We start from the raw sequence: 21,531 nt of genomic DNA on the forward strand, positions 1-21,531 counted from the left end.
CGCTTCTCTTCTTTTAACTCATTACACTTGTTGTAGTAGTTAATGTGTCTTATGAGATCAAGTCCAGAAGTTCAAATACACATGGTTTATTTTAATTAAACTTTCTAATTTAATTTATTCCGTAGCGTATATGCCTGTCTTCTCTGTGTAGAACCTTTTTCTATATTCATTAAAATACTGTACAGTCATTAGAAATTCTCCAGGACATGATTACATGAATGGCTCTTTTGCCCAGTTTGTTTGTTAGATTGCAATTTGACCACAAGAGGGCAGTATTCTTTTTTCCCCTCTTGCCTGCATTCCTGGCCTTTCTCAGAGGCTTTTCCTCTAGTAAAAAGAGATCAGGTTGTATGAGACTGCGGGCAGTGGGCTACAGCAATAACCATACTTGGTAGCAGGATGCCCAACATGTAAAGTTATCCTTGTTTTAGTAAATGGAAATACAGCACAGGCCTGACCTGTTTCAATATTCAGTGGCTGTGGTGAGGTGACATCTGGCTGCTGCTAATTAGCTGCGGAAATGCCTTGCTCATCTTCTAATGCCAGCGTTGGCCAGATGCTGTCTGAGTGGGGAGGTGACCTGGAAGCAAACAGCTTTCTGCTTGCGAGTAAAGAGAGCTTTTCCACCCTCTGCTTTGGGATTAAGCTCTGAGGAGGCAGAGCCAAAGAAGCCCGCAGGGATCTCCCTGGCTGGCACCTGTGGAAACGACATCCCAAGCAGGGAGTTTTTGATGGGCAATTAATGTATGGGTTTTCTTTCTTCCAAGGAAATTACTCCATTTAATATTTTTTTAAATTTATTTTAGGTGTCCCACCCCTGGTTGCGATGGCTCTGGGCACATTACTGGGAATTATGCTTCACATCGAAGGTATGTAAAGAGAGTTTTTGGTCTTTAAGTCATGTATGTTTCAATTGGATTACAAAATGGGAAAGGGACCTGGGGTGCGGGGAGCGTGAATCTGTCACCTGTGCCTGATTAAACTTTTATTATCATTTGCATGAGGTGCTGAGGGAAATGCTGCATTTATAGATCGAGGTAACAATAGTATCTTCCCATTCCCAGAAGAGGAGATACTATGGTAGTATAGTAACTAGGGAGTGGTAGATGCTGAGTAGTTAGTGCCACCTCTATTATGTGTATGAAACTCAGTAAGGTGAGAAAAGCTGCTTTATATTTAGTAACAGGAATGTACCCGATGATGTCTGGCCCAGGGTTAGTAGGATAGCCAATTCCTGCTCCTATTAAAGTTAATGCTATTGGGCCTGATTATCTGCTCACATTGGTGCAAACCAGCAGGAGCTCTGTTGAAGCCAGTAGAGGTACAGCAGTGTAAAACTGGTGTAAGTGAGAAAAATAGTTTAAAACCAAAACATCATTGAAACACAGACATGAAGGAATCTGCCACCGCATTCGGTTCAGGACAAATGACAACTAAATCACAATAATGATTAAATTCCCTTTAAAAATAATTTAATTTCAAAAATAAAGATTACCTTAAAAAAGACAAGGTGTAAAATGTTTAAAATCACCTAAGTGAGTTAGGAGCCTAAATCACATTTTCAAAAGTGACCGAGGGCCAGATTTTAAAGGTATGTGGGCACCTAATGATGCAGATAAGTGCCTTATAGGATTTAAAAGTCTAGTTGCTTTTTAAAAATTCCACTAGGGACCTAGCTGCATCTTTTGGCGCCTAAGTACGTTTAAAAATCTGGCTTTTAGGGATTTAGGGTCTAAATCTCATTGAAAGTCAATAAGAAAGGCCAGATCTTCACTAGGAATTTACATTGTTATAGCTACATCTCTCAGGGGTGTGAAAAATCCACACCCCTGAGAGACGTAGTTAAACTGCCTTAACTCGTGGTATAAACAGAATTATTCTGTCGACCTAGCTACCACCTCTCCGGGCTCTGGATTACCTATACCGGGGTAGTAGTGACTACACTGAAGCACTACAGCAGTAATGGTGCCGCTGTGCCACTGTAGCATTTTAAGTATACACAAGCCCTTAGGCTCCTATGTGTCTAAGTCACTTTTGAAAATGGGTCTTAGGCACCTGTGTCACTTAGGTGCTCTATTACTTACCTTTTGATTTTAACTGAAAAAGCAAAACCATCTAAATGTACAGTAGCATTTTTTAAAGATCTTGAACAGCCCGTTGGAAAACTCTAACTCTGCTGGGTAAGGGAGTTGCATCAGATGGTTTTTTAATGTTTCATTAGCACAGATAACCTAAAACGGAGGCAGGGGAATGAAGATCAGAACAATACAGAGAGCAAAGGAGCTCAAATCATATAGAACTAAATAACGGGAAGGGCACATCGCAGTTGACACTGTTGTAATGTACACACAACAGTAAATACCAGAGAGCTCTTAAATTCAGATTATTTATGAAGATTGGTATTAAGGTGCTCTGCCAAATCACTTGCCCCCAAACTTCCTGAATCTGCTAATGCAATTTTGAGGTTCTTTTGCATCATGGTACAAGTGAGAGCAAGTGTCTTGTGGCCAGTCTCAGAAGTCATCAAGTCAGTTTGAGAAAAAAGAAAGGAATTAATAACACTGAATGAAATTCAGGGGACTATGAAGAGGTTGTGGGGGAAGAGAATATACCTCAACTCACAAAAAAGGCACAAGGCAACTCTGCCTCGCTTCTGTGACTTAATCCAGCCCTGAAAATAAGGACTATGATCCCTGTGTTAATTCTGTTCAAGTGTTTGTGGCCTTTGGTCTGCTTAAATTTGAACCCAGTAGCCCTACCCCACCACCAAGCCCCTATCCACAATGGGCTATTGTGAGCTGATGTGTAGCTCAGTTCTGTGTGTGCATTGTTGTATTAATGTCGAGGGAATAAAAGGGCCCAAAGAGTTAAAGGTGTTAATATGACCTAGTCAGTGTCCAACATTAAACAGTCTCAAACAAGATTCAGGGTTTGGTATAGAGCAGTGGTTCTCAACCTTTCCAGACTTCTGTGCCCCTTTCAGGAATCTGATTTGTTTTGCATACCCCAAGTTTCACTTGACTTAAAAACCACTTGCTTACAAAATCAGACATAAAAATACAAAAGTGTCACAGCATGCTACTACTCCAAAAATGCTTACTTTCTCATTTTATCTGTATTAAATTTTAGTTTGTACTGACGTTGCTAGTGCTTTTTATATAGGCTATTGTAAAACTAGGCAAATATCTAGATAAGTTGATGTACCCCCTAGAAGACCTCTGCGTACCCACAGGGGTGCGTGTACCCCTGGCTGAGAGCCACTGGTATAGAGACCTCAGCCTGCTTAGTGCAAATGTTATGCCTCAGAGTTTGTCGGTGAGCGGGATTGAACCGGGGATCTCTGGAGCTTAGTGCATGAGCCTCTACCGCATGAGCTAAAACCTGACTGGCTGTTAGCTCAGCCTGTAGAGCAGACTCATTTTATCTCTCTCTTTAAGTGGTCTCGGTGCCACTAGATGGGACAGAACACCCCACCCAGAAGGTGTGTGGGTTACACAAACACATAATTAAAAATCCTTTTAACCTTTAAATAAAGATACAGAAGAGAATGAAAAACAGTTAAAGCATCTGAAATGTAAAGTACAATATTAAATAAGGCTTTCATTTTAACAACATCCTTGTTCCCTTTCTCTTTAGCTGGAAAGAGTTGTTAGAAGGAAAACCTCCCTTGTTTAACAGTCTTTTAGGAGATATCAGAGATGGAGGCAACTGTCCTTTTGAAGAAAATAGAAGTTAGTTCCAATGGGCTAGAGCTGTTGTTATTGTTGTTAAAGTCCGATCCTGTTTCCTTTAAGACAAACACGCACAACAGGAGAAAGAAAAGAACAGCAAAGATAGAAAATGCAGCGTCTCTCTCTGGTCTTGACTCTCACTTGCAACCTCACTGCTGGAAAAACACAGGCGCAGCACATGGCCTTATCAGCCACTCCGAGACCTGGCAAACTTGTACCAGCATTGGGCTGTTTGGGCACTGCATTTAGTTGTCCTCTCTGGTCACAGGCCAAGAGCAATATATGTAGTCTTGGCCAGCTAAGCCAGACTTTATTAGACAGAAGGAGAAAGGAGAGAGAGAGGAAAAAGAAGAAATAAGGTAGGGAAGGGAAAGGACACATATGGGGAGGGGGAGTACAAAGTCTCACATCCAAGGTGATATTTGGGACTTAGCCAAAGCTGGTGGAGGTGGCGATGTCATCTGGCTTACTCTCTCTGGCCCGGTCTGGTCAGGATATATTTCAGGATTAGGATGAAGAAGGTCGGGGGTCCCAGAAGATGGTGGAAGTGGCAGCCATAATGGTGAAGCTCACTCATTACCCTTCTCTCGTTTTTCAGTCAGGCAGAATTGCAGTTTGTTGGCATTTTCCTCAAAGTCTTTTTTTTTTTTTAGGACCCCATAAGGAAGCGATGGGTGGAATAGACCATCCTCTCATTATTTTGCCCCTGAATTAGGCCTAGTTTCCAACTCACTGATTTTGGTTCACGGATTTCTTGTTCCATGCTTTTCTTGTGTATCAAGCATGATCTCAACCTGGCCCTTGAGTTATATCAGGAGACCTTTTTTTTTTTTTTAACTAATTCAACGTTTGTTGCTATAGGTTATTGTGACATTTTATAAACTTTCAGTCACTTTTCACAGCTGAGTTCACAATAATGGTAAGTGTGTAGGCCCAGTTAATACAATAGCAGTCATCCCGTGTGCCTCTTCTACCACCCCCCACCCTTCCTGATTAAATCACTGTGATTCTACTGAATGAAGGCCATTAGCAGCCCTCAAGTCCTGAGTGAACATCGCCAATAGTGACCAATGTTGGCATTGTTTAGGAAGTTGCATGAGTGAGAAAAAATCATACAGGTGTGAGCCTGTAACAGCGAAGTGTCCCTGTGCCCTAGCTGTTCTAGGCAACTCTGTTTACAGCATGGTAAACACACGGTGAGTTGCACAAGGCCACACACCTGCTGGCAAGAACAGAGGAAAGGCTGAGACCACAGCCCACCATCTCCCTGCCCCGTTTAACAAGGACTAGACAGTCAGAGTCCTGGGCAGGACTGGGGTGTTAATGATTCTGGTCTACTTTTTTAAGGGACACTACTGTTCTGGTTTGGGGATAGACCCATCCCAGCTTTCTGCTACCAGCAGGCAGCCATCTGCTCTTTGAAGGAGTAGAAGAGGATTAACTGGCAAATGGTCTGGCTAGATAAAATGCAATCCATTTACCAGACAAGCTGCTGTGCATTCAGCATCCCACTCAGCCTGGACCAATCTGCTCCCATTTTAGTGCTGTCATACCTGCTGCCTCTGGGTCTTGAAACTACTTCCCTTTCCTTGCGCTTCCAACAGCCACCTTCACTTAAATCTCTCCTTTAAACACACTTCTTCAGTGTTTACATTTGGCTTACAATTGGACACATTTACAAGAGTCCTGGGATTAATCTGGAATTTTATGCTACTGTGGTAGGTAATCCAATACTTTAGGGTGTACCTGGAGGAAGGAAATAGGTGCTTTACAGTGCTACTGGGATTTATCCAGTGCTTTGTGTTTCTAACCTGTTCTGTTTTCCTAATTTATATTAGATAGGTGCATTTGACAATATTTTCCTTAATTTTTATAGAGTCCCAGCACCCAAAGGGACTCAAAATAAATAATATAATGTACTTACTTGATCTGGAATTTGTCCAGTCATTAGGATTAACACACCTACTCCTTTGAAAAGTACCATGGGGTCTTCAGTGACCACCAGGCTCCAGGACCTTGGTTTTGCATCTTGTGGAAGAGAGCACTACCAGCACCATATCCTGAGCACCAGGCTGGAGTGCTGGCATTGAACTCAGAGGGAGACATCCTATCTACTCTGAGTCTCCATTTCCCACAACCACCTTGTTTTTCATTGGAGGTTTCTCATCTACATACCGAGCTAGCACATCATTGCTTCATTTTTGAGATCACAGCCTATGAGCTGCCCAAGACCCTTACTACTGACTAGTGAAAGTATATTGATAAAAGAATTAATGAACTGGTAACCTGTAAGAATGGTTATATATCATGGACTTTCAGTATGTCTATAACCAGTATTTCTGATTCTCTCCTTGAAAATTAGCACTACTTTCCTCCTGTTTAGATCTCATTAAGTAACACTTCTTTTTAGACTATACCTGATACAATGATGTGAAACCCTTTTTGTACAAGAACATTTCAATGACATACTGCTATCTTAACTGACTGCCAAAATGTCTGGGTGACAAGGTGGGTGAAGTAGAATCTTTTATTGGACCAACAATTGGACAAGCTCTTGAGGTTCCATAGGGCTCTTCTTCAGGTCTGGGTATCATTTGTGTTGCAGATAGCTGCTGTATAACAAACTCCTGAATTTGAAGACAAATGTAGCCCTGGTTTAACCCTGTGCAACTCCATTTTAGTCAATGAAGCCATTCAGTGCCCTTGAAGATGTTGAAGTTACACTTGCATACATCAGGGCTGAATTTGGCCTGTCATCCTGTGTTTATTTTATGAGGAGTTAGTTTGACATGAAAAAAGGAAATAAATGTGTATACTCTGTAATAGCTTTTGGTTGTAATAGGATAAAAAATTAAAACAAAGGCTCATATTTGTCATGTGTTTTCTTAATGAATCTGCTCTCAAAGGAAAAATAAATAAATCATATACCCAGAACTATGTATTTAAAAGGTACTAAAGAACCTGAAAGGTCTTCGAATTTACTAACATAGTGCCAAAAAAAGGTATTGAATCGTGAATCAAGGCATAAACGGTTCATTCTGATTTTGTGATGAAAGCCACACACAAATTTCACAAGCGCACACAGCTGTATATCTAGTATAAAGTATTTTGCTTTCCTAGGCAATTCCTCTAACAGTCCAGCTTTCAGATACAACAAGAGACAGGATTTGTCACATACATGATCAGCATCAGTATCATTGATGGGTTACTTCTTCCACACAAGTTGGAACGTTCAGAACTTTTCTTGAAAAGGAAAGTAGTAGTCTCTCTTCAGCAAATAGAAGCCAAGACGTAGGAAGAACTTGACATATGTTTGTATAGTGCTCAGCACAATGGGGTCACCATCAGCCTGGGTGCTACTGCAGTATACATAATAAATAACACCACCATATAACCGGCAACCTAGATAATTCTGAAAAAACAAATTGAACTAAACCCGAACTTCTGGCAAAATTCTTCTCTGAGCTATAATTGTAGTAAAGGCAGAATTACTCCACTCAGGTCAGTGAAGTAACTCTAGCTTTACACCAAAGAGCAAAATTTGGCCCTTCATTGACATCTGGAATTGATGAGAATTATGACGACATTCTTGATACCTGCTGTTTGAGCTAGTAGAAAAATTCTTGTTGAAATATATGGGGGGAGGGCGGGGAAGGGGCTGGAAAGTAGCTTTTTAACTAAATGCAAACTTTTACAAAAAAATCGATTTTTTTCAGTAATTTCTCTTTCTTTATTTTTTTGAAAATCCTTGCTCCATTGAAGTCAGTAACAAAACTCCCATTGACTTCAGTGGAGCCAGGATTTTACCTTTTAAGGATATCTGATTTGAGCTCAAATTAGTATTATATAGGAGTAATTTAAAGAACAACAAGCTAGATGAATGTTTAAACATGTCCTAAACTTGTTAAAATTATCTCCTAAATATCTGTCTAAATAATTCATACATGTTAGGGTTGTAGTGTCAATAGTTGCTCCATCATATCTGTGGGACAGAGAAAACAGTGAGATTGTTGACAGTGATGGAGAACTGGGTCAGAGGGCACAAAAGGTGAGGAATTCCAGGGGGCAGCAGGACATCCAGAAGAGATTTCATGTACAGAAAAGGATTTAAAAGAATCACCTGTAACAGAAGTTTAGAGAGAGGTTTATGATTTTCAAACAAAGAACAAGCAGCTAACAGCTGATAGGATGAGTGACTAAATATAGGTAATGTACTGATTTTATGTACAACTGTGTTGGACTCTAGTGGCTGGCCCACAGTGTGAATAACACGACTAGTGTTAGACAAGGGAGATTTCCTTCAACTCATGCTAGAGGCCTCTGTCTTGCAGCTGAAGGGCCAATGTTCTGGTCCTAATTACCAAAGTCAGGTATCTGGGTGTATGCGTGTTGTGATGCTTGTAGTAATTATGTCAGTTGTATGCAAGAAATGGATGCCTGACAAGTGAAAATCCCCTGGAAAACCAGGTATCCAAGAAATTTTTGGTAGTTGGTAAAAGTGGATGCAGAATATGTGAGGTCACCAGTAAACAAAGCCATCTGAATCCTTCCTGTGCCATCAGATGTCACTTAGGGCACAAACAAGGTTCCATTGTCCCTGTCTATCCTGGGCCAGTCTTTACATATCCTATATGTTGTTTATTCCCATAAAATTTGCCCCCCTAAATACTGTTTGACGGAGGGATTCTTTAGGTCAGCCCCTTTTACATGTTCCCCCACCTGTCCAATGGCATGCCTACCATGGCAGATGCTCTGGCTTCATTCTTAACGTATGTCCCAGATATTTCCATCTTCTTTTCTGGAGATAAAGAGTCAGAGCCAGCCCATAACATTTTGGCGCCTAAGGCGGGGAGCTCAAATGATGCCCCCATGGCCCCTTGCTTGGGCCAAAATTTTGAACGGTCTCAATTCTGCCTTCTTCCTGTTCTATTCCTCTCATGGTACTGCTCTGCTACCTACCGCAATAAAGGAGAACTAACAACTTAAAATGCCTTGTTCAAAATTTTTAAGTAACACTTAACTTTCAAATGCCTGAACAGCAAATGTAACTTTTCTTGTCTGCATAGTAAACACTGGCATTTTTATCTGTTTGAATAATCGAAGTGGTGCTTTCCATGCCTTCTTGGTTGCAAAGATTTGAACTGCTTCCTGAAGGTCCACAGTCAGGACCAGCTCATGCTTTACTGAGATGGTTGAAAGGCCGACCAGCCTCTCCTGTGTCATTGTGGAGGGTAGATGTGTTTTTATTAACTTCAGCTTGGAGAAGCTGCATTCTCCACTGACAACTGTTACAGGAGGTGTTAGAAGTATGCGCAGAGCAACAAAAGCATTTGGAAAGAGTGTGGTCATCTTATTTGTGCACATATATTCCAGAACAGCCTTTGGAGTTGATCTTGCTGAAATGTATCTTGAAAGGGCTTTCAGTTCATCACCTAAATCACTCGCATCAATATTGCGCATGTCATCATGTGTCAACACTGTCTCTAGTGCCCCGCATTGCTGGTGTAGGTCTTCTTCAGGTATAGTGAGGAGTTTTGGCATAACCTACAACATCCCAAATATACTACTGGGTTCTTTGAGCTGCATGAAACATTTTTCAACTGACTGCATTGCACAATCTAGCACCTGGTTAAAGAACTCAACTTTGAATTGTTGTTTGGGGTCTTATGGGATTATCACGTGCCTCATAATCAAAATGTCTTCTTCTTCGGTGACTCTTGTATTCTTGAATGGGTGGGAAAATAGCTTCAGTGTGAAGTTCCGCTGCCAACTCTTGTGCACTCTTCAGAACATTTTGAAATCCCTCATCTGACCGGTAAGACTGTAGGTATGACTTTGCTTTGTCCAGTTGTTCCATTGCTCCAGATATATCAAGGTCAACACCTTGCAGTCTCTTGCTTACAACGTTTATTTCAAACAGTATGTCATGCCACAACACTAAGCCACACAGAAATTTGAAGTTATATATGATTCTGGTGATTCCATTTCCCTCTGCCACTGTTCTCCCACGAACAGTTCCTGTCATAGCATTATCCTCCATAATGGCAACTATGGCATCATCTCTCTTCCCAATTTGGTGTTTGATAGGCTTTATCGCCTCCACTCGACTTTCCCATCATGTGGCACTCAGTGGTTTCAGTGTCAGAGAGGATGTTCCCAGATGTTGCTTCAAAATTTGCCATCAATGAGTTGATGGAGAGAAAAATACATATATGCTTTAAATTACATTAAAAAATTGAGCAGCCTCACTAGAAGCTGATGCTGCATCACTGACCACCAAGTTCAAGGAATGAGAACTGCATGGGACAAAAAAAGCTCGAGGGTTTAACTCTCGGATCCATGTCTACACTCCTCTGTTCTTTCCTCTTATGTTGGCACCATTATAGTAGCCCTGACCTCTCATGTCAGCTTTCGCAATTCCCGTATCTTCCAGCTTTTTAAGAAGCACATTTGTCATACCAGCTCCTGTAGTATCATCAATGTCAATAAATTCTAGAAAGTGCTCTCTGACAGTCACCATTGCCGGGACATTTTCATTATGCTCTGTTGTTGTTACAAAACACACCATTAAAGTCATTTGTTCCGTGTGGCTGGTGTCAGGTGTGCAGTCCAGAATAACAGAGTAATATTTTGCTGACTTCAGATCTGCCACAATCTTCTGTTTGACTTTTGTTGTCAGTAACTGTATGATCTCATTTTGAATTGTTTTTCCAAGGTAGTGGTGTGTGTACATTTCTTGGGTGGTGATTCTTCTTAAATGCTCCTGGAGTACAGCATCAAACTCAGCCATCAGCTCCACAATTTTAAGGAAGTTTCCCTTGTTTGCGTGTAACTGATCTGAAGTGCCATGCAGTGCAAGCATTCTCACAATGGCAATGAGCCTTTTCAGAACATTTTGCCGGTAAAGAGACTCTGATGCAATCTTCTCTTGATGCTGATCATCTATGGTGGCCTTTAACCTTAGTCGCATCTCAAGCTCTCATTCCACCTATGGAATGCTCTCTGGTGATTTGCTGCCTTCTCATGGCATACCAGATTTCTAGCCAGATTTTTCCAGTTCTTTGTTCCTGTAGAACCCAATGCGGCTCGAACATTAGACTGGAAGAGTTTGCAACAAAAACAGTATGCAGCATTCTGGGTTTTTGAGTACATAAGCCATGGCCTCTCCACTTTGTCACCATTGGGGATTTCACGCCAGTAATGTGTTGGATGGAAACTTCTATTTTCATTGTCTTCGGGGAACATGAAGTTTTTCACCTGCTGTGGTCCATGCAGTACAAGGAAGTCCCTCAGGCTACTGTTCAAGTGGGTCCACATCCTGGATCATCTAGACTTAAGGAACTAAACTCAGGAGCAGCTGTTTCTTGTGCCTCCACCACACTCTTCTCTGATCTAGACTTTTTTTCAAGAATATGCATGGTTACATCCATTTGAGATGGAGATATGGATGCTGCAGTAGCTGCCAGGTCACCTGCACTCTGACGAACTGGAAGATCAGGCATCTCCTCACCGCTCTCATCCTCACCGGGGCCAGAAGGCTTACCGTGAATATTTGTGTCTGTGTATCTCAGGAGAGCTCCTTCCTGCTTAGATAGAAAAGCTTCCTTTGCTTTCTTTCTTCTTCTGAATGTTACCCCAGAGGGGCGTTTTCTTCTTTCACTCATGACTGCTGTTCTGTGCCAGCTATAGTGGCTGTCAACACTCAATTGAAGGGGACAAATAAGCAGGTAGCTTATAAGGGGACAATAAGCTGGTAGCAGGGCCTGAGTGAGGGGAGATATCAGCTTTTAAGGGCCTAACTGGCTCCTGCTACTTCAGCTGACTGCCTGTTCTCCTCAAGTGGGTTCAGGGAAGCAGCAGGAAACAGGAAGCTCCCTGAGAAGCTGGTGTTAATCAGTCCAGGCTCCTGGGGGTGCTAGAGAGGTACCTAAGAGGCTCCTCCTCCTCTCTCCCCCTGCAGCTCCTGCTGCTTTCTGTTATTCCATCTCACCTTTTCTCCTGCTTGCCTGTTATGTCTCTTGTGCCCTCCTTCCTCCAGCACAGCACTCCACCATCTCTGTGCATCTAGAGCGGACAGAATACATATGCACCAGTAGCAGACACAATTGTCTACACTCTGGGTCCTAGTGGCACCCCCCCCCCCCTCCACAGTCTGGCACCTGAGGCGGCTGCCTCAGTTCGCTTCATGGTAGGCCAGCCCTGAAGAGTTATTGAACTTTCTGACAAATCCTGGCACTTGTTGTAAGCTCATTTAATACCTAGTGTTTTCCCGAAGCACTTGCTTTTAAAGACAATTAGACATCTATCTGTTCCTTTGATGGATTTCCAGCTTCCACATCCATATGAGAAGGTGAAAATAACGTTAGAGTTAAAGATTAAGCATCGTTTGTTTCAGATGTACACATTTGTGTCACTGACACTCATAGCAACTGGTAAAAGTAACTTTCCTTCAGCTCTGACTGGTTAGCCCAATGTGCCCAATTTTTACAAACTTACTCAGTTGCTGAAAAGCTCGCTAAAGAGTTTATATAACTATACCTTATATAGTAAAGAAGAACTCAGACTGGAAGTTCTTTGGATACAAAGGTATAGTTCTTTGCATCTTGTATAGTGCTGAATACATTTTCAGTGCCTAATACATAGTACTTTTACCTAGCTTGCTAACTAGCTTTATTAGATTTTCCCTTGGCTTACATTATTTTTTTCCAGGAAGTCATTGCACAGCTTTGTAATCTGTGCAATATTATTATCGATGATTCTTTAACAAATTCCTGAATGCATGTTCCGCAGGAAAATTTTAGAAAATTTAACTGTCTTCATATATCCCCTAAAAGATCCCCCCTCCCCCCCAAAAAGATATAGAGATCTTTTTTGCTTTTACTCCTTATTCTTATTTACATCTCAAGCACACACAGGACATGCTATCTTTCGGTCATAAAACACTGGATCCCACTCCTTCTGAAGCCTATCACTGCTTCTGCTGAGTCAGCTGGAGGGATCATTAGACAGAGATTTGAAAAGCTGCTTTCTCTCTCCTTAGGGGCTGTGTGTGTGGTGTGCAAAGTACTCCCAGTCCCAGCCTTCAGTCAGAATCTGAGATACTTGGCTCCCCCTTGTGGTTTTTTATTGCCAGCTGTCTTTCTTCTTTAAATCATCAGAGCTATAACTGTTGAAAACAAGACAGTATTATCTAGCCTGTAGTATTTCATGTGCAAAGAATGTCCCTTTGTAGAGCCCTTATGAATTATAGTCAGGAATGAGGAATTACTTTTAAAAACTTGTTCTTTCACTCAGTCTCTCAGGTTGTCCACGAGCAAAGAAAAGTGGAATCAGGATAGCACAAAGCAAGGAAGACAAAGAAGACCAAGAGCCAATTAGGTAAGTACAAATCTAGTCAAATAACCTTTGTGTGTATTATGAGAGCAGGTATATCGGCAGCCTGATTTTCTAAAATATGAACTTTATCATATTTGTTATAGTAATTCAAGAACAAAGATACGCTTAACTAAAGATCACAGTTAGTTGTTTTTAAATCAATGGAAGGTCATATCTGGTTTGCTTAAAACAAATTCAATTGTTCTCTGACTATTAAAGGCTGAATCCTCCACTGATATAAATCCATTGACTTCAGTGACTTGACTTCAGGTGAAGAGCCATGCTTATTTACACCAGCTGAGGATCTGATCCCTTGTATTTGGAAAGTTTGAAAAACTGTATTTTTTAAAGTGAAAATAAAAAATAAAAAAATTCAAGCTCTCCACAGCCTTGTTCTGTTAACACAGTGAATAAACACTATAGACAAGCTACATCTGACACACAAAGTATTTAAAGGGATTCAGAAGTCAACAGGAGTTGGGAATGATCACCTCTGAAAATCAGGCCAGTGATTTGGGTGCCTGCAAATTGAAGCGATTGCCTAACTTTAGGCACCCAAGTTTGAAAATTTTGGCCCATGTTTCTCCTTGTGAGATGTGGAATGACCTCTGCTCCCGTTGATGTCAGTCAGTGTGGAGGCTGCTCAGCACCTTTCAGGATCAGACCCCAAACATTGCAGCATTGTTTTAGTGTAAGATAACCAGACAATGAAACGGACTACTCTGACTGTCCAAGCTGCACAAATTGTAAAATTTAATCAAGCAGCAACATGCTGAAAAGTACATTTCAACATGCTGAAAAGTTTAATACGCTAAACTGCTTCTACTAACACAGGTAACAACATTTGTTTCTTAAAAATAAATGGGGCTAAATATTATGGGGGGAAATCTTGAGCAACAGTGAGCACCTGATGAGCACACAAAACTCCTTTCATTGATATCTCTGGGCCCGATCCTGTGAGATTTAATAGCTTCTAATAGCCAGTCAGCCAATGAGCACTACCACATTTCACGATTTGCCCCAATAGGCGCTGTCGGTGCTTAAAATCTCGGAAGCTTTGGCCCATGATTTTTAATCTGACAATGTCCCTTTGAAGTACTAACTATGGCAAAGGTTTGATTGAGATCTAAGTCTTTATAACATTACCATAATTTTAAAGTAAATCACCTTTAAATTTCATACACATTCTTAAAATGCACATAGAACTATGCTAAGTGGGATTTTAAAAATTTTGAGTTTTTAAATTTCACTATTCAGTCACTGAAGCTCAGTAACTATCACTTTAAACCCAGTGTGCAATTTAGCATAATAGACACCTTCATTTAAAACATGTACCCTGCTACTTTCTCTCCAATATGCAGTGTAAGTGAAAAGCCTAGGACTTTGCCATTGATTAGCATGGTTATTTTTTATCAGCCAGAGAGCTGAAAATCTTTTTTTGATTAACAAAGTTCTTCTAGTTTCACATGTTTGACTATTCCATTGGGGTATCTTTGGTGATTTTTTTTTTAAGTCCATAGAGCATGATTGTTCTTTTCTTTTCATGTCAGGTTTATTTTGACTTTGTTGTAGAGGCTACCAGGTATATGATGGCAAGACAATAAAGTTTATCTCATCTATCTGCTATCCAGATGTCCAGTTCCTGGTTGTGATGGTCAGGGTCATATAACTGGAAAGTATGCATCCCATCGCAGTGCATCAGGGTGCCCTCTAGCTGCCAAAAGGCAAAAGGATGGGTACTTAAATGGCTCACAGTTCTCTTGGAAATCAGTGAAGACGGAAGGTATGTCATGTCCAACTCCAGGATGTGATGGCTCGGGACATGTCAGTGGTAGTTTTCTTACCCATCGTAGGTGAGTAACTACAGTCTATATTTTCCCCTCAAAAGTACTCCTTAAGTTAGATAACCCTGATTTGCAGTACAACCTCTTGCCATGGCATGTTTCTGTTTTAATTTAATTTTGTCTTTTTTTACTCTGTGGGAAGCCACCTTTCTAGTGGTTTAAGCAGGGACTCAAGATTCCTGAGTTCTGTTTTTAGCTATAAGGTCTTTCAGGAGGAGATCATGATTCCTTTCGTATATCAAAGGAACTTCCAAAAATAAATGTTCAATTATAAAAGCTCCAAATCTGTCACTGACTTGCTGTGTGACTTGTTACCTAGGTACTTAGGCCTACCTTTGCAAACTTGGGTGCCTAAAGTTAGGCACCTAAATTCATCTGTATAAGCAGCCTGATTTGCAGAGGGGTTGAGCACCTGCATCTCCCATTAACTTCAGGGAGAGACAAATGCTCAGCACCTCTGTAATATCAGGGTACTTATATAGGTGTCTGTGTATGGACTGAGATGCCTAAAAAAAGATTGGCCTTACCCTCTCTGTGTCTCAGTTTACCCTTCTGTGAACTGGTATGTTTACTTACCTCATGGAGGTGCTGTTATCACATTCTGAGCTGCAATCCAGACCAGTGAGGGCACATGAAGTAAACTTTTCTTTTGCAAAATGTAAATAGGTCACTGTGGTGTGTTTTTACAATTTGATTCTTGAACAAGTTGTCAGAGACCCTAGAGCCCACAAATCTGGTGTGAAAGGATTTTACTACCGAGCTTAATTTGAAACAGCATTCCACTCCGACAATGTCAGCACTATGGATTGGCGTGCACTAGCTTGAGAGAGACATGGACTCAGGAGCAGCTTAGCTACTCTAATACATTATAAGAGAGGTGCATGCAAAGTTGCTATTTTAAGGGCCCTTGGGTCCTTTCCCTTGTGTGTGTTCAGCACCTCAATTTCATTGTGACTGTCTTGTTCGAAATACATCAAATCAGAATTCACCCATTTGAAACATGATCATGTATGTGTAAAAATCCCTTTAAGAGGGACGAGGTTACTTAAGCTGTTTACAGTCTATCTGAGTTGAGCAAATTAAATATATTTTCCCTTTTGGAAAGCAAGATATTTAAAAAATATGTGCTTACCTTACATTAGTCTTGTGAGCTAATGCTCATGCCCATTATAAATTATTGCTAAACACAGAGGGAAAATAATTAGCCTTGAATAATATACCCTGTAATGTCATTGAGAACAGTGGAGTTCCATGGGGTATAAGTCAGGCAGAGTTTGGCTCATGGAATGAAATCCAGCATCTTCCAGTCCTGTCACAGAAGGCTCCACATGATGTAGAAGTGCAATGGGGGATTCATCACAGTAGTGCTGGGTGAGGAATTTGTGCGCAGACTGGCAGAACAGCAAGGGAATGACTAGTTGATCTGTGAACTGTGTGGCTTCACTGGGGAGGAGTAGTGGTCATCATCCACTGTTTTCTCTCTGTGGAGGACAAGGGGCTGGTCTGTATTAATTTATTAAACCTGAATGTGACGGGGTCCTGGGAAACGTTTATTTCTGACTATTTTAGAATATGGACCATAAATATAGGTAGGGTTAGTTAATAGCAGAGCTGACAGGAAACAAGCAAGAAGTTAACACAATGAATCCAAATAAGACACCTCTTTGTAAATAAGTCAGGAGGTTAAGGAACAAATACCTGAGTTATTAGCTGTGAAGATGCTATTTGCAGGCCCTGGCAAAGTTACACAGCTGTTTTGCTAAGGCTGGGAACAGACAGATCGAAAGAAATGAAATGGTTTAATGACTCTCAAAAGGAGGGCAAGGCAGTTGTTCAGAGCAGCTCATGAGGAGCAGACTGACATAGACAAACAGACAGGTCCTGTGGCATGGATGGGTCTGAAGCAGCTGGGTCTTCCAAAACTTCTAGGAGATGGTGAGCCTTGGGTGAAACAGATATGCATATAGCTTGTCTCAGGCTTTGTTCCTGCTATTCAGATTAAACATTACTTTGGTTTGAAAAAGCTGTCTGACCACTGTATCATCTGGTATAGAGGCTTGTTTCAGCAATAGGATACATACTACCATTAGTAATTCTGCAATTTCATATTTGAGTTCCATCAGTACTCCTGGGTGAATATCATTTGGTCCTGGTGACTTCTTACTGTTTAATTTATCAGTTTGTTCTGAAACTTCCTCCAATGATACATCAATGTGGGACCATACTTCAGATTGGTCACCTTAAAAGGACAGCTCTGATGAGGATCTCTCATCCTCTGCAGTGAAGTCAGATGCAAAGAATTCATTTAGCTTCTCTGTGATTGTTTTATCTTCCTTGAGTGCTCTTTTAACACCTTGGTCACCTACTGACCCCACTTCCTATTTGGCAGGGTTCCAACTTCTAATTTATTTTAAAAATATGTTACTGTTAGTTTTTTTATCTTTAGCAAGTTTCTTCTCAGATTCTTTCTTGGCCTGCCTTATTATACTTTTACTCTTATGCTCCCAGAGTCTGTGCACCTTCCTATTATCCTCAGTAGGATTTGACATACAAATTTTAAAGTATGCCTTTTTGCCTCCAACGGGCTCTATCGCGCAGTTTAGCCATGGTTATTCTTTTGATCATCTTATTGTCTTCTGATTTGGGATATGCATTTAGTCTGAGTGTCTATTGTGGTATTTTTAAACAGTTCCCATGTCCTTGAGACAGCTCCTTTTAATTTCCATCTAACAAGCATCCTCATTCTTGTATAGGGCCCCATTTTAAAGTTAAATGTTACTGTGGCAGGTTTTTCTGCTATTTGACCTCCTACAAGGATATTACATTGAATTACATTATGATCACTATTACCAAGCAGTTCAACTATTGTTACATCATGAACCAGAGCCTGTGCTTCACTTAGGACTAAATCAAGAATTGTGTCTGCGGGTTCCAGGACTAGCTGCTCCAAGAAGCAGTCATTTTTAGTATCTGAATATTTTATCTTTGCATCCCATTCTGAGGTGACGTACCCAGTCAATAAGAGGATTGCTGACATCACCCACTGTTATTGTGCTTTCTGCTTTTGTAACCTCTCTTAATATCTTTGTAATTTAACAGTCACAGTCACCATGCTGGTCAGGTGGTCAGGAATATATTCTTACTGCAATACTCTTTTTATTCAAGCATGGAATTTCTATTCCTAGAGCTTCTGTGGTACAATTTGTTTCATGTAAGATTTTTACGTTATTTGACTCCATGCTTTCTTTCACATAGAGTGCTACTTCCCCACCAGCGCAACCTACTCTATCATTCCTATATATTGTATACCCTGGTATTACCATATCCCATTGTTTATTCTCATTCCACCATGTTTCCGTGATGCCTATTATATCAATATTCTCATTTAATACCAAGCACTCTAGTTCACCTATTTTAGCATTTACACTTCTAGCATTTGTACAGAAGCACTTGTATATTTTGTCAATATTCAGTTGCTTGCCTTCAAGTGGGACTCTATTTCATTTTATTGTTCCTCACGAGCACCTACCTATACTTTATTAACTTCTTTCCTATCCTTTTTACTAGGATATTGAGTTCTCCCTTTAAAAAATTCATCCCTAAAGGTCATCTCTACCTGAACAGTGTACTTCTCCACACTTGTTGGCTTTTCCCCAGCTTTTAGTTTAAAAAATCCTCTACAACCTTTTTAATTTTATGTGGCAACAATCTGGTTTCATTTTGTTTCATGTAGAGCTCATCCCTTCTGTTTAGACCACTCCTTCCCCCAAAGGTTCCCCGGTTCCTAATAAACCTAATCCTTCCTCCCTACACCACCATCTCATCCACGCTTTGAGACCTTGCAGTTACGCCTGTCTTTCTGACCTTGAGTATGGAACTGGAAGCATTTCAAGGGTATCACAGAATCATAGGACTGGAAGAGACCTCGAGAGGTCATCTAGTCCAGTCCTCTGAACTCATGGCAGGACTAAGTATTATCTAGACCATTGATTCTCAAACTTTTGTATTGGTGACCCCTTTCACACAGTAAGCCTCTGAGTGCAACCCCCCTTATAAATTAAAAACACTTTAAAAATATTTAGCACTATTATAAATGCTGGAGGCGAAGCGGGGTTTGGGGTGGAGTCAGGGTGAAAGTAAGTCGAGTGACTTACTGGTACGCTGGGGCCAGCTCTGGCCCCCAGAAGGGGCGGGGCCTAGGGCGGAAGGGGTGTGGCCGAGGGGAGTCAGAGCCAGCCCCAGGCCACCCTGTAAAGTAAGTACCCCCCCCTTCACCTCCTCCTCCTCCCCCCCCCCCACTGGGGTAGCAGCAGCAGCCCGGGGCTCTGGGGGCTATTTAAAGGACCTGCGGCTCCCCTGCTTCTACCACCCCAGTCCTTTAATTAGCCGCCTGAGCCCAAGGGAAGCAGCGTGGCTCCAGCGGCTATTTAAAGGACCGGGGCAGCAGAGGCAGCTGGAGACCCAGCCCTTTAAATAGCTCCTGGAGCCCCTGCTACTCCAGGGCTCTGGGGGCTATTTAAAGGGCCTGTGGCTCCCCTGCTTCTACCGCCCCGGTCCTTTAAATAGCCCCCGGAGCCCTGGAGTAGCAGCGGCGGGGCTCCGGCGGTTATTTAAAGGGGTGTACCGGCTTACTTTCACCTCTGGGTGAAGTCTGACTGCTCCCAAGCCCTCACATAATAACCTTGCGACCCCGTGAGGGGTCATGACCAGTTTGAGAACCCATGATCTAGATCATCCCTGACAGGAGTTGTCTAACCTGCTCTTAAAAATATCCAAAGATAGAGATTCCACAACTTCCCTAGGCGATTTATTCCAGTGCTTAACTACCCTGACAGGAAGCTTTCCTAATGTCCAACCTAAACCACCTTTGTTGCAATTTAAGCCCATTGCTTCTTGGCCTATCCTCAGAAGTTAATGAGAACAATTTATCTCCCTGTTCCTTGTAACAACCTTTTATGTACTTGAAAACTATTATCATGTCCCCGCTCAGTCTTCTCTTCTCCAGACTAAACAAACCCAATTTTTTCAATCTTCCCTCATAGGTCATGTTTTCTAGACCTTTAATCATTTTTGTTGCTCTTCTCTGGACTTTCTCTCATTTGTCCACATCTTTCCTGAAATGTAGTGCCCAGAACTGGACACAATACTCCAGTTGAGGACTAATCAGCACACGAAGAGTGGAGGAATTACTTCTTGTGTCTTGCTTACATCACTCCTGTTAATACATCCCAGAATGTTGTTTGCTTTTTTTTGCAACAGTTTCCCCCTATTGATTCATATTTAGCTTGTGATCCACGATAACCCCCAGGTCCCTTTCCACAGTACTAGGCAGTCATCTCCCATTTTGTACGTGTGCAACTTATTGTTCCTTCTTAACACTTTGCATTTGTCCTTATTGAATTTCATCCTATTTACTTTAGACCATTTCTCCAGTTTGTCCAGATCATTTTGTATTTTAATCCTATCTTCCAAAGCACTTGCAATCCCTCTCATCTTGGTATCATCCACAAACTTTATAAGTGTATTCTTTATGCCATTATCTAAATCATTGATAAAGATATTGAACAGAACTGGACCCAGAACTGATCCCTGAAGGATGCCATTTGATATGCCCTTCAAGACTGACTGTGTACTACTAATAACTACTCTCTGGGAATGTTTTTTCAACTAGTTATGGACCCACTTTATAGTAGATGTAGGTGTGCTACCATAGAGGTCCTGGACTTCAATCTCTTATGTAGAAACCTAAATTTGGCCTTCAGGACCTCTCTCCTCCCTTTCCCTGTGTCACTGGTACCTGCATGTTCCCTCACCACTGGCTCCTCCCCAGCACTACATATAAGGCTATCTACATGTCTCAGGAGATCCGCTGATTTCCTACCCGGCAGGCAATTCACTATGCAGCTCTCCCAGTCATCACAAACACATACTATCCATACACATACTATCCATATTTCTAATAATCAAATCTCCTACTATTATTGCCTGTCTCTTCTTAATAATTACCCCCAGAAGGGTATCCTCAGTGCAAGTGGATACCATGACTTCATCTGGAAGGTGGGTCCCAACTATGGGATCGTTTCCCTCTGCTCCATCTTGATGCTTTCCTCTCTTGAGATTTTCCTCCTCCTTAACAGCCCGGGAGCTGTCGGACAGGAGATGAGATATCTCTACTGTGTCCCTGAACATCTATGTATCTCTCTGTTTCCCTTTGTTCCTCCAGTGGAAAAAAAAAGCCAACATAAGGTTTATAAGGCACTAGAGCATTAAAAATGAGCTAAAACAAGATTACACATTAATCTCACTTGTAGCGGAAGACCTATGACTCAGAAGTGAATTATAAAGGCCGTATATCTGATGTGAGTTGATATGTATTATTCTGTTGAAACCACTAAACAATCTGGTGAAATATTTCCATTGGTTGAGGTTGTTTTTAGAAAAGTCAGTGATTTTTGACGCATTGAGGGTAAATTCTGCTTTAATTGTTTGATCACTGAAGCAGATTTTATTCATATTTTGTTCTTTCTCCTGAAGGAATGGAGCCAAGTAAATTTCTATACTCTCTCCTTAGCCTGGCAGTA

The 21,531-nt window shown here is 41.4% G+C and overlaps 1 protein-coding gene across 26 annotated transcripts in view; it reads left to right on the forward strand.

Annotated features, from left to right (window-relative positions):
• Nucleotides 1–21,531, forward strand: part of MYT1L (myelin transcription factor 1 like) — a 384,826-nt gene that overhangs the window by 342,908 nt on the left and 20,387 nt on the right. For all 26 annotated transcript variants that reach the window (XM_074947738.1, XM_074947721.1, XM_074947742.1 and 23 more), the window contains 3 exons: nt 807–869; nt 13,026–13,109; nt 14,738–14,959. In XM_074947738.1, the coding sequence (XP_074803839.1) occupies nt 807–869; nt 13,026–13,109; nt 14,738–14,959 (369 nt within the window). The remainder of the gene's footprint in view (nt 1–806; nt 870–13,025; nt 13,110–14,737; nt 14,960–21,531) is intronic.

This window comes from Natator depressus, chromosome 3 (genome assembly GCF_965152275.1).
Source record: "Natator depressus isolate rNatDep1 chromosome 3, rNatDep2.hap1, whole genome shotgun sequence".
In the NCBI taxonomy this organism is placed as follows: Eukaryota; Metazoa; Chordata; order Testudines; family Cheloniidae; genus Natator; species Natator depressus.